This window comes from Lepus europaeus, chromosome 3 (genome assembly GCF_033115175.1).
Source record: "Lepus europaeus isolate LE1 chromosome 3, mLepTim1.pri, whole genome shotgun sequence".
Taxonomy (NCBI): Eukaryota; Metazoa; Chordata; class Mammalia; order Lagomorpha; family Leporidae; genus Lepus; species Lepus europaeus.
In genome coordinates, this window is record NC_084829.1 from 57,167,929 (window position 1) to 57,181,249 (window position 13,321).

Here is a 13,321-nt window from a genome sequence, read left to right on the forward strand (position 1 = left end):
ATCATGAATTGCATACCTGTATTTATGAATGATGGCATTAAATAGTTTCCCATCTCTCCAGCAGGTAGTGAAATTTTCACACCGGATTCCAGCATAACCCTCTGTGGCCTGCTGTGTCCACAGCAGCAATCTCTCTTTTGCAGACATATCCTCTGACTCTCCAGTAACATGGATATCAGATATCTACATAGAACAGAAAGTGGTAAACCATTAGGAAGGAAGGAAGCTAACTCTGATTAAGAACCTACTATGTGCCAAACACAATGAATACAACTGCTAGTTCATTTAATCTTTGTAGCTCTCTCAATACAACATATTACCCTTGTTTTATACATTGGAAAACTGAGTTCCAAAAAGGTTAACAGATTGAAAAGGTTGTATTTAATTCATTTGTGTCCAATATAAAAGCATCTAATCTCTTGTAACTATACAAAAACTTCACAGCATTGAAAAGTATATATTCTTCCTTGCTAATCTAAGATTTCTTAACTTAAGCAAATGTTTTTTCCAAGTTCAAATGGATCAAAAGTAAAACCTATATGTTATTCAACACTACCTCCTGCAGAGCAGAATTTGATCCAACAGGTGTTGCATGTGTGTAAAAAACAAAGAAATGTGAAATAGTGCCCTCTCCCATTTCTGTATTATACAACAGTATGGCTAAAAATCTCTTTCTCATGAGCCTTGCTCAGCTTGCCCAACGTGGAAGCTTTATCAACTAATTTTTTTCTCCTATACTCTGTATGTTTTCACTAAGTGTTCTAAAAAACTCCTCCACTGAATAACAGTTTCTATGATTGCTAGTTTCTGTGATTTATCTTTCCCTGAGCCCATCTCTTTGATTCGGGTCCTATTTAACCTGTTGATAATTATGTTGAGGCACACGGTGAGTTTACCACGGGTTACACAGTAATTCCAAAGCTGGGATTAACACTAGCAAACAACTGTTCTCTGCCTCGGTGCAGCATTGCAATGCCAAGGGATCGAGAAGACAGGCACCAAGCCAGGAAGAGGATGAGCATGTGAGATACTGGAAGCAAGACAGAGAGAGGAACAAATCATTCTGGAACAGCAGCAAAATCACTGGGCTGGAGTCATGAGACAGGCTGTTAGTGCTGGCCAGAAGTCCCATAGCTTTGGATAATTCATTTCATACGCGTGAGTCAACTTCCTCCTCTATAAAATGAGGAGGTAGGAGGCAGAAGCACATAATGGTTAAGGCCCTTTTTAGTCTGAAGTCTCACTAAGAGACCGTAAACACAACACAGAACTCAGAGGTCAAAATGGGCAGAGTCAAGCAACTAAAAGTAGAGCATAAAAAATTCTAGACTAAAGAAAGCCTGTTACAGGCAACCGTGCCAGACTGGGACAGGAAGCCCTTTATTCCTCCCAGCTGCCGCAGGAGCCAGAGTCAGAGCGACAGCCAAACCAGGGACTTGGGGCAGGAAGGCTACAACAGCTAAAGCCCTTGGCAGGCCTGGCAACCCCTACAGTACCATTTACCAGAGATGAAGCTGGGCCTCATACACCCTTTCTCCAGTATTCAGAAGAGGCAGTCATGCCCTATGGACCTCCACTCTTAGCCACAGTTGGAGACATTCCTTGACAAATGGCCAGAGTTTGAAAATGGAACAAAGTATCTCACTGTTAATCATCCTTCCTAAGAACCTGTGCTAATCTCAGTACCAGGAGAAAGACCTATGTGTATGGACATATCATATAGTACCTATGGGAGGGATTTCTTTTTGATGAACAAAAAAAAAAGAAAGAAAGAAAATCACCAATAATCTTCTGTCCACCTTCCAAAGATATTCAGGTTTAAAATTAAGCCAGCATGCTTTTCTGGGACATCCTGTGCATTTATTAAATCACATCTCCACCATTTACATGCTCAAGTTACTTAACTACTTTAAGACCATTCCCTCACTTGCACAGTAATGGTGATAGATATTACCACACTGTGTGGCAAGAATGCAACAGGAACACAGTGAGCACATGCTCAATCCACCAGAGCTATTTGTTGTAGTTATTCTTTTTTACAAAGAGCAAAAACCTATCTATTATTTTCTCAAATTTCCTCCTGTAGAGAAAACCTAAAAGGTTTTAGATTTTAAAAGTTTTAAATTCACTGCTTGCTCCAAGTTACTCAAAATCTATGAAAACAAGGTTTCAGAGAAACTAATCTAGGAAACTGGGAATGGGAAAGTTGAGCATTTAGGCAAAGTTTCTTAATAGTTTCCTACGTGTTTTAACTAATCATAAAATCAACCTCCTTGGAGACTTTCTGATGCAGGTGCTACATGGGTGGTACTGATAGCAATATAAAGAAAAGGGAGGTCGCTGGACAGAGGGGAGACAGTTTTCTGCTGATTCAAGAACATTGCATGCCAGTCCAATTACAAAACTAATTACCCATTAATGAGGGAAGTCAGTAAATTTCAGTGTGAAGGTGATAGGCTTGTAGTATTCAATAGGCTTGAATACTGACATATTTCTTTTATTAGAAGATGAGTTTAGAGGTTTAAAAATGGTCTAAATATTAATCGAAAGAAGAGCATCTTATTAAGTAAACTCTATGGATAAGTTTCAAATTGTTACAGACACTATTTCAGACTGTTACACATGCACACATCATCTAAACAGCTGTAATTTTAAAATACATCTTCAACTATGTTATGAGCCATGCTTTAAGATATCAGAAACAACCCATTAACTCATTTGCGGCTTCTGCTATTCTCAATTAACTGAACATCATCTTCACTCGGCAGTTGAAGGTACTTGTAAAAATTATACTGTTACCATTACTCACAACCTCTGAATATATCAGAGTTTTTCATGATACTGTGCAAACTAAACAGAAAAGTAAATTAAATGCTAAAACTTGTAAGCATGCAACTGTCATGCATAACTCATATTCTGAAATCTGTGATCAAACTGCTTGAATCCCCCACCAGGACAGGTTAGTGATGGCTCCAGATTCAGGTTGGATTGTAGGAAGTTATCAAATCACCTCCCTTCAAAACCCAAGGGAGGACCAGCGCCACGGCTCACTAGGCTAATCCTCCGCCTGCAGCGCTGGCACCCCTGGTTCTAGTCCCAGTTGGGGCGCCGGTTCTGTCCTGGTTGCTCCTCTTCCAGGCCAGCTCTCTGCTGTGGCCCGGGAGTACAGTGGAGGATGGCCCAAGTGTTTGAGCCCTGCACCCGCGTGGGAGACCAAGAGGAAGCACCTGGCTCCTGGCTTCGGATTGGCGCAGCGCACCAGCCGCAACGCACCGGCTGTAGCGGCCACTTGGAGGGTGAACCAACGGAAAAAGGAAGACCTGTCTCTCTGTGTCTCTCACTGTCTAACTCTGCCTGTCAAAAAATAAAAAAATTAATAAATAAATAAAAACCCAAGGGCAATTCAGTGATGCTACAGAGGGTGAGTTTCAATTCATGCTGCCTGGATTTAAATCTCAGTTCTAACAGTTAAAGAAATAAATGACCCATATTAATCACAAAATATCTCTAAAATCCACGTGAAACCTAAATGATGACATAGCAACATCTACCTCTTTGGGTGGTCTAAAGATTAAATGAAATAATCATATCAAGTGTTCAGCACAACTCTTGACATATGGAAAATTCTCTCACCACGATTTTATTAGTAGCATTTACTGCTTAAAGTGTCTTACCAACAACTTGTCAGCTAGCATCAAAAACAAACAAAACACTTCATACCAGAGTTCCTTTTGGAAACTTGAAGCCCTCATGCCTCATATCCAGGTCATTGTTGGCTGCCACCCAAATTCAAGTTCTTCCTGTTACTGAGCCTCACGCCCAGATTTCATCTGTTTTGTCTCCCCTGACCAGTTTGCCATCTTTCCTAATCTTTCCTAATCTTCCTAGAAATATCTACTCCATGATAAGCAGAGTCTCATACATCTTCAGTACCTTACAATGTTTCTGCCATTATACTGGATCCCCAGACTTCCCCATTACCCTAAATCAAGTCATAGACCCCAACAGGCCAACAGGCAGCACAGATATATTCTACCTGCCTCAATAGTGCAAATCCAGCTCTTTTCAAACCTCTGCCTGTGGCTGGCCAGCTCTCATCTTGACATTATAAGACAACTCTTGCTTGAACATCTTTTTCTTCTCCTCAAAAAATGATTTCCACATGTCCCCAAAGGTCTGGGCAGTGGCTGTGTGTGTACCCTGAAGCCCAAACCTTGTCTCCACATAGAACCCCACCTTCACAGCCCTTTGTCTCCTCCCCATTTCTTTTTTTTTTAAAGATTTTATTTGACAGGCAGAGTTACAGAGAGAGAGACAGAGAGAAAGGTTTTCCCTCTGCTGGTTCACTCCCCAAGTGGCCACAACGTCCAGAGCTGCGCCAATCCGAAGCCAGGAGCCAGGTGCCCCCTCCCGGTCTCCTATGCAGGTGCAGGGGCTCAAGGACTTGGGCCATCCTCCACTGCTTTCCCAGACCACAGCAGAGAGCTGGATAGGAAGAGGAGCAGCCGGGACTAGAACCGGTGCCCATATGGGTTGCCGGCGCCACAGGCAGAGGATTAACCTAGTGCGCCACTGCGCCGGCTCCTCCTCCCCATTTCTGACATTCACATACCTATGTGCTGGGTTTCATCACCTTGACCCAGAACTAGTCTATTTCAGATGTTTAACTTCTGATAGGAATTTTCTGTTCTGCACTTTCATTCTCTGACTCTAGCTAAACCAATTATCTGGCTTCACCAACATCTCATATTCCTTAGCCTGCTGAACTGTTCCAATCCATGAGCTATAGCGGGGAAAAAAAAAAAAAAAAAAAAAACACTCTTTTTCTTCAAACCTCATTAAGTTCTTAGAACAGAAGCTTTTTGTTGGGTGGGCCCCTATAGCAAAAGACAGACCGACAAGAGAAAAACAAGGGAATTGATACCTTTATTTTATATCTGGGAGGCAGGGAGGGGATATGACAGACTAGAACATGCCACCTGAACTAGGAAGGATTGTAGAGATAAAAGAAATTATTTATGACACTCTCAATTGTTAAATCAACAACAGGAGTCACTGTGCACTTACTCCCCATGTAGGATCTCTGTCCTTAATGTGTTATACTATGCAAATTAACAGTAAAAGTACTACTAAAACAGTACTCTACACTTTGTGTTTCTGTGTGGGTGTAAACTGTTGAAATCTTTACTTAGTAAATACTAAGTAGATCTTCTGTATAGAAAGATAATTGAAAATGAATTTTGATGGAGAATGGGATGGGAGAGGGAGTGGGAGATGGGATGGCTGCAGGTGAGAGGGAGGTTATGGGGGAGAAAAAGCCGCTATAATCCAAAAGCTGTACTTTGGAAATTTATATTTATTAAATGAAAGTTTAAAAAAAGAGAGAGATACAGGAAATTAGAAGCAGCAGATACAAAAGAGTTCTCTAGCCTCCCTCCACTTGTCTGGCAGGACACAAATTTACAAAACTAAAAGTATTTTGTCCCCTTCCCATCAAGGAGAATAAAAGTTTATCACTGAAGATAATTGTCAACCTTTATATAAGGTTATAAAGCTTGTTCATGGCACTAGAGGAATCCACATAAACAAGCTCTACCATGGAGCCTTTTTCTGACCTTTGTCTGCCCTCCCACAAGCTGTCACTTCTAGAGACCCAAAGTCCTTTCCCTTCATCTTGTCACTCTTTTTTTTTTTTTTTTTTTGACAGCCAGAGTGGACAGTGAGAGAGAGAGACAGAGAGAAAGGTCTTCCTTTGCCATTGGTTCACCCTCCAATGGCCACCATGACCGGCGCGCTGCAACTGGCGCACCGCACTGATCCGAAGGCGGGAGCCAGGTGCTTCTCCTGGTCTCCCATGGGGTGCAGGGCCCAAGCACTTGGGCCATCCTCCATTGCACTCCCTGGCCACAGCAGAGAGCTTTTTTGGAAGAGGGGCAACCAGGACAGACTCCGGCGCCCCGACCGGGACTAGAACCCAGTGTGCCAGTGCCGCAAGGCGGAGGATCAGCCTATTGAGCCGTGGCGCCGGCTTGTCACTCTTCTAAAACTTGTTCTTTGCTGAAGATGCCCTGTAGACTGTAGTTCAAAGTTGTCTCTTGGAGAACTGTACATTCCCTGAGTGTCTCCCACGTTTATACAAAATGCACAGGTTAATTAATTTGTTTTTCTCTTGTTAATTTGTCCTTCATTAATGGTATCTGGTCCAGCTAAGAATCTTCTCTCAGTTGTACAGAAGAATATTTTTCTTTTCCTTTAGAGACCTCTCCTATCATTCCACCCTTCTCATCTGTCTTGTGCTACATGAACCACTAATACCCTCAACTCCCACACACCCTGCGCTTTCCCTGCAACCACCCAAACTTCCATCCTGATCAGTCCAGCTCTATGTCTTCTTTCCCTCAGCTATGAAGTCCTACTGAAGAAAGAAAATCACACCACCATGTGGGCTTCTGCCACCACAAACTGCACATCCGTCATCTCAGCCAGATAGTCAAGGAAACCCGGAAACTCTTCCGGTGCCCCACATGGCCAGTTCTTCCACTTCTAGCAGTATCACTTTCAATTCCTCACTAGCTGCCAAAAACTCCCTACTCAACCACTTCTTCTTTTACGTTTAACAATCACTTTCATCTCCTCTGTACAGAGACAATAGCCTCATGACTAAGAACTCCCTCACTTCCCTGTACAACTTTGCCTCTACTCAACCTCCCTTCCTCCTATGCTCCTGCTTCCTGGGGATCCTACAGAATCAATTATCCCTTCTCATCCGGGTCTTTTCTCTCTGTATTTAAAATACCCAAGTTTCTTTCATCGTAAAATAAATAACCCTCATAAACTCAATTCCCTCTTCATTTACCATCATCCCTCTCCTTCTCAGCTAAGCAACTTAAAAAAGCGTGAAGGAGGGGGTTTCTGGTTTTTGTCTCTCTTATTTATTTATTTATTTTTTCAGCCTTTATTATCTTTAGTCCTCTACCTATTGTGATTTGGCTTCCATCCCCATCACTCCACTACAATTGAACAGAGATGACTTACAAGAAAGTGAGGGAGTTCTTGCTTATGACTCTATCTTTCTAGTAGAAGCAGAAATTAGATTGTTTGCTAAAGATAATAAAAGTGGTGAATAGGAGACTGCTGAAGAGTGACAGATACTCCGAGAGATCATCTACCAGCTCCTCTTTCACAGCCTCATTCATTCAACAAACATTCACAAATGTCTACTTGTACCATTAACAGGCAAGGGTTATAAAACCATCCTTAGGGAGCTTAGAATCTAATGAGAAAAACACAATGCAGAGAAGAGCTCAAGGCCTTTTCCCAATCCTTCCATTTTCTAATCCTGGGCAATCTTTCCTCTAATGTCAACCCCAATCTAGGACACAGTCCTGGAGTGATACTGGGCTCAGTGTAACTTCTACCTCTTTCAAGAATTGAGTCTCGATGTTGATGGAAATCTGAGGGTATGATCCATTATGCTGTGGCCTGTCTCTTAGGAGCTTGCTATTCTACTTATAATCAAAACCAATTTTCGGCTTATTTTCTTTTTTCAAATAACTAAGATTCTTTACACACTTTTTGTCTGGCTTATCTGATTTAAACTTTAAATTTCAGTAACTAGTTTATCACAGATTCTGCTTAAATTTATTATTTTTATCAAATTGTTCAACTCTCATGTGAAAATGGTCTGGAGAGCAGATTCAACACAAAAACTTCTCAATCATTATATACTTTTTGCATTTACACACACATGAATAGGCCAAATCTTTATGTCACTTAAGTTAGTGGGGGAAATATTATTTCCTCTTATAGAGTAAAATCCAGAGTGTGGTGGTACCACTATAAGGACAGCAAGAAAGGTTAGCCCACCTTGTGCACCATTCTATTTGTATGTGTTTTTCAATATCTTCCAACCTTAAATTGCAAAGAAGAGTCTGCAAGATTTTTATATCATGTGAAAATATTTTCCAGAGCCCTGACAAAAGGTGGTTTACAGAAAACAGTCCTGAATAATAGAAATACACAACACAAAGCATTTTTAGCTACTACCTAGAGAGGTTACAAAGCAAGTTCTCTAAACGTGGATCCTAAAAGTGTTGATCCTACTGGTAATGAAACAAATGCTCAGAAAATCCAACCATTTGGACAGGGAGTCCTTAAAATCATTTGGATTAGAAACTCTGCTGGTGGGTATTTTTTCACCAAAATAATTCTGGGCACTCTAAAGCATAAAAAAACATAATGTAAATATCAATGTATAAAGTCATTTTCATAGTTGAGAATCCTGGGCTTTGAGAATACAGAAGTCTCCCACTTGTGTATTACCTTTTCAGTCCATGTAAGCAATCTCAAAAACTGAAAGGAAAACACTGAACACTAACATTAGCCTTAAAAAATAATTCATGCCATTAACCAAAAAACACTCATGTTCTTTATATTGGCTTCTCTTTTTCTGACATTACCTGTTCCTTATACAACACTAATACCTTACTCCATATTTTACCTCTCACCTCTTGGCAGAGCTGAGACAATATTCAATGATTAAAACCTCAAACAACCCAGAGGTCATGCACCGAATCTGTGAATGTGAAAGTCCTCTGAGCAAAGTCAATGGCACCAGATAACTGGGCAACAGGAACACCTGTAAACCCCAATGTCAAGGAGAAAAATCGTGCTTCATCTGAATCATTTCTCTAAAGCAAATGTACACACCTGACATAGTATGTAGCCTTAAAATGACTTATCAATGAAAGAAACAAGCCAACGGATCCTATCCCACAGCACACTGATTTCATTCACAGTCATTGCTAAATGACCCACCTACTTCTAAATGAACTGCAACAACCCTATGGTGTTAGTCAGCTGAGTCTGTGAACGTGACGTCCTCTGAGCAAAGTCAATGGCACCAGACAACTGGGCAACAGGAACACACTATTTTTACAGATGCTATCATGGTTGTGGCATGCAGTAAGTACACAAGAACAGCCAACTCCAGCGTTGACTCAGATACTCCCTGCAACCTTACTCACTTTTTTTTAGTATATGCATGGTATTCTTCTATATAAGGCAAATAATGCAACTTTGATCTTTTAAATTGGTTTAACAATTTGTTTAAAGGATTTAAAATCAAATTTACTATTTAAATAATTTATGTGAAACAATGGAAAAGGCAACATCTTTGAAGTTCACAGAGCTAAGGTATTTCACTTGGAGAAGGCTGTAAATACAGTGAAGATTAAGAAACCACTGGAATGCACCCAAATCCTGGCATAGGACTGGCCCATCCTTGGTAGTTGTTGCATTGTGGGAGTGAAACAGCGGAAGTAAGTTCTCTTTCACTCGCTTTCCCTCTCTGCCTTGCAAATAATAATTAAAAAAAATAATAATTGTGGGAATTCAAACTGAAAGAAAGCAGAGGCGTTTGGCAGACTCCCTCACTTCACTGGTGAACAAGCTTGGAGGAAAAGAGGAGACGTGATGAGCTAGGGCCTCACAGCATTCTAGCAGGATGCCTAACATGCAAGCCTAAGACTCCTAAATTCTGGTACAGAATTTACAAAAAAAAGTGAAATCTCTCCTTCACACTTAGGAAGGGACTCTATCCTCGTAATTCAGACTAACTTTTCCTCTGGCTCAGCAGTGTACCCACCGCTGGGAAAATGGCTGCACAGAGAGAAGCTGTGAAGGGACATCCCCCAGCCTAGCCCCAGCCCCTGAGGTCAATATTCTTCTCGCTGGAGTGTCCCAGCCTCTCTACTGGCAGAGCAGCTGACACACAACAGCACTACGCACCATCAAAGGAAGGTGCACACCTGGATTTCTCACGTGAATGGATCCTGGGATTCACGAACACCCTCCTCATCCTCTAGTTGCACTTGCTTAATTGATGGCCTTTTCCCCTTCATACAGCTTTTCCTCATGCATTAGGTTCTTTCCTCTCTTAAATCACAGTACTCTCAATAATGCCTAAAAGACATATCCACACTAAGGAAGGAATAACCAAAATGGACTTCAAGACCTGATTCCTGGCCAGAGCCATGGCTCACTCGCTTAATCCTCTGCCTGCAGTGCCGGCATCCCATATGGGAGCTGGGTTGTAGTCCAGGTTGTTCCTCTTCCAGTCCAGCTCTCTGCTGTGGCCCGGGAATGCAGTGGAGGATGGCCCAAGTGCTTAGGTCCCTGCACCCGCATGGGAGACCAGGTGGAAGCACCTGGCTCCTGGCTTTGGTTTGGCACAGTGACAGCGGTAGCAGCCATTAGGGGAGTGAACCAACGAAAGGAAGACCTTTCTCTCTGTCTCTGTCTCTCTCTCACTGTCTATATAATTCTACCTGTCAAATAAATTTAAAAAAAAAAAAAAAGACTTGATTCCTCTCAGGGGACAAACTTTCCACCTGGCTGACAAACTTTTAAGCTAACTCTGGAACTGCAGGAACATAGGCAGCGCATGATCCGACACATGACAGGTGTTCAGTAACTATCTGCTGAAGACGTGAGAACTGAAGAAGGCAGGATCACAGTGGGGATGGATGGGGAAGGTTCTGGGTATGCAGACTGCTGTGTGTCATAAGGAGAGAAAGAAATGTCCTGTTAATAGTCCTGAAAATTTGTAAGCTCGTCTATTTAGAGGATGGTTACAAGATGTTTCCTATTTTCTACAGAAGATAAGAATGACACAGAAGTTATAAAGCATCTTGCGGTCTTCTAAGTACAAATAGGACCTCACTGAATCTTCAAAACAAGTAGTCACCCCCAATTTCACAGATGTGAATGTTAAGACATGAGTTACATTTAAGTAAATCTTGTAAGTTCTCATTCCTCTAGTATAGGAAATCTACACTGACCCCTTACAACGTTCCAGCAAGCGCTTCCTGTATCAGTAAGCCATCTCCTACAGAAGCAAAAACTGATTTCTAATACAGGTTGTGGATACAGAATGATAACTATTCAAATGTTCTGCTGTGAAGAACACAAAATTCCAACAGATTGGAAGAGCTATGTATAAAATGGTCATGAAATGAAAATTCAATCCTTTCACTTTTTTTTTTAAAGATTTATTTATTTACTTGAAAATCAAAGTTACACAGAGAGAGAAGGAGAGGCAGAGAGAGAGAGAGAGAGAGAGAGAGAGAGAGAGAGAGAAAGAGAGAGAGAGAAGTCTTCCATCCACTGGTTCACTCCCCAATTGGCCACAATGGCTGGAGCTGTGCCAATCCGAAGCCAGGAGCCAGGAGCTTCTTCCAGGTCTCCCACATGAGTGCAGGGGCCCAAGGACTTGGGCCATCTTCTGCTGCTTTCCCAGGCCATAGCAGAGAGCTGGATCAGAAGTGGAGCAGCCAGAGCCCATATGGGATGCCAGCACTGCAGGCGACAGCTTGACCTACTACGCCATGGTGCCAGCCCCACCTTCACATTTTTATTAAAATTAAAAATAAAAGTCATGACAATAGGCATGCACCTAGCAGCTGGAATGTCTGCACCTAACATTGGAGTTCTATACCCAGTTCTAGCTCCTGATTCAAGCTTCCTGCTAATGCAAACTCTGGGAGGCAGCAGTGGTGTTTCAAGTAATCTGGTTTCTGTCACCCATGTAGGGGACCTGGATTGAGTTCAGACTCACAGTTTCAGCCCTGCCCCACCTCCAGTTGTGGGCATTTGAGGAGAGAGCCAGCAAATGGAGGAGGGAGATTTTTTTAAAATAATAGAGATTATATCTATTTGAGAGAGTGTAGGTCTTAGTAAGAGCAGCAGGTTGGAAAAGGTGAACTAAAGATTTTCCTATCCACACAGGCAATTCAAGTGCAAGTTTAACCCTAGGAGGAAGATTGGTGTGGGTCTGAGGAGGGTGGTGACTGGCATTAAATTCTGATCCCACTACTTCTAGCCCTGTGCCTTCTCTGGGTCTCAGTTTCCTGTTATGCAAAATGAGGATAATAGCATTACCTCTTCCTAGAGATGTTGAGAGACTAAGACTTGGCACACAGGATCAGAATAGTGCTTGCCCTGCAGCGAATGCAAGGAGCTAGTAAGAGGGTGAGTCTTGCTGCTGAAACTCTTTTATTCACATCGTTGACTCTGTAGTCAGGCAAAATGAATTCCATATTGAATTTGTCAACACACACAATTATTTCCAAGCCAGGATGTTTGCCTCTAGAGACCATTTCCTCAACAATGTTTTAACTATTTTGGCAGAAACAAATGTAATCAACACATTTTTAGCGTCTCCTTCCAAGTTTAAAAAAATGTGTGAATATGCTCCACAAATTATTTTTATCTGCAAAAACGGCAAACACATTTTGAAAATTCTAACTGGTTACATTCTGTGAGCATAAAAGAGTTAACTGGAGGACAAACCAATTATGAAGATATTAAAGTTCAAATGTTAATTCTCTAAACTGCTGACTACCTTGAACAAATTCTCATCTACTCTTATTTCTTATAGCAACAGAAAGAAAAATGTAGAGAAAAGGATTTTAAACTTTTCCAGGTCCTTCATTTAACATAAAAACCAGAGGCATTATAATGCTGATAAGAGCCCCGATTCTATGCAATTATTTTAAAACTAAATTTTCACAAACTACTTATGCAATCTAAATGGCCCAAAATAGTTAAAAATCAATAAATGAATTTTTTAAAAGTGAGATAAGGTGCCAGCGCTGTGGAGTACTAGGCTGAGCCTCTGCCTGCGGCACAAGCATCCCATGTGGGTAATGGTTTGAGTCCCAGCTGCTCCTCTTCCAATCCAGCTCTCCGCTTGTGGTCTGGGAAAAAATGGAAGATAGCTCAAGTGTTTGCGCCCCAGCACCCACATGAGAAATCCAGAAAAAGCTCTTGGCTCCTGGCTTCAGATTGGCCCAGCTGCCATTGTGGCCATTTGGGGAGTGAACCAGCAGATGGAAGACCTTTCTTTCTCTCCCTATTTCTGTCTGTAACTCTACCTCTCAAATAAATAAATAATAAAAAACAATTTTTTAAAAGTGAGATAAAGTGATTTAGAAACCAATAGCTGTAGCATAAATGATCTTCCAGATTTGTGGAGCAAAGCTATCATATGAGAGAAACATATTTAAATCTTATCCTATGGAGTGAGCCTAGCAATTAAAGTGCCCATAAAACACAAAGGAGCACCTGGACTCAACTTTCCAACTCCAGCTTCCCACAAATGCAGACTGCGGAAAGCAGTGGTGATGGTTCAAAGTAACTGAGATCCTACCAGGCATGTGAAAGACATAGATTCCCAGCTTCTGGCTCAGGCTCTTACTATTGTGAGCATTTGGGGAGTGAACCAGTAGATGGGAATTCTCTTGTTCTCTGTCTCTGCTCC

The 13,321-nt window shown here is 41.7% G+C and overlaps 1 protein-coding gene across 1 annotated transcript in view; it reads right to left on the reverse strand.

Moving 5' to 3' along the window:
• Positions 1-13,321, reverse strand: part of LOC133755991 (dystonin-like) — a 492,822-nt gene that overhangs the window by 213,597 nt on the left and 265,904 nt on the right. The window contains 1 exon segment of the mRNA XM_062186300.1: positions 17-183. Within this exon segment, the coding sequence (XP_062042284.1) occupies positions 17-183 (167 nt within the window).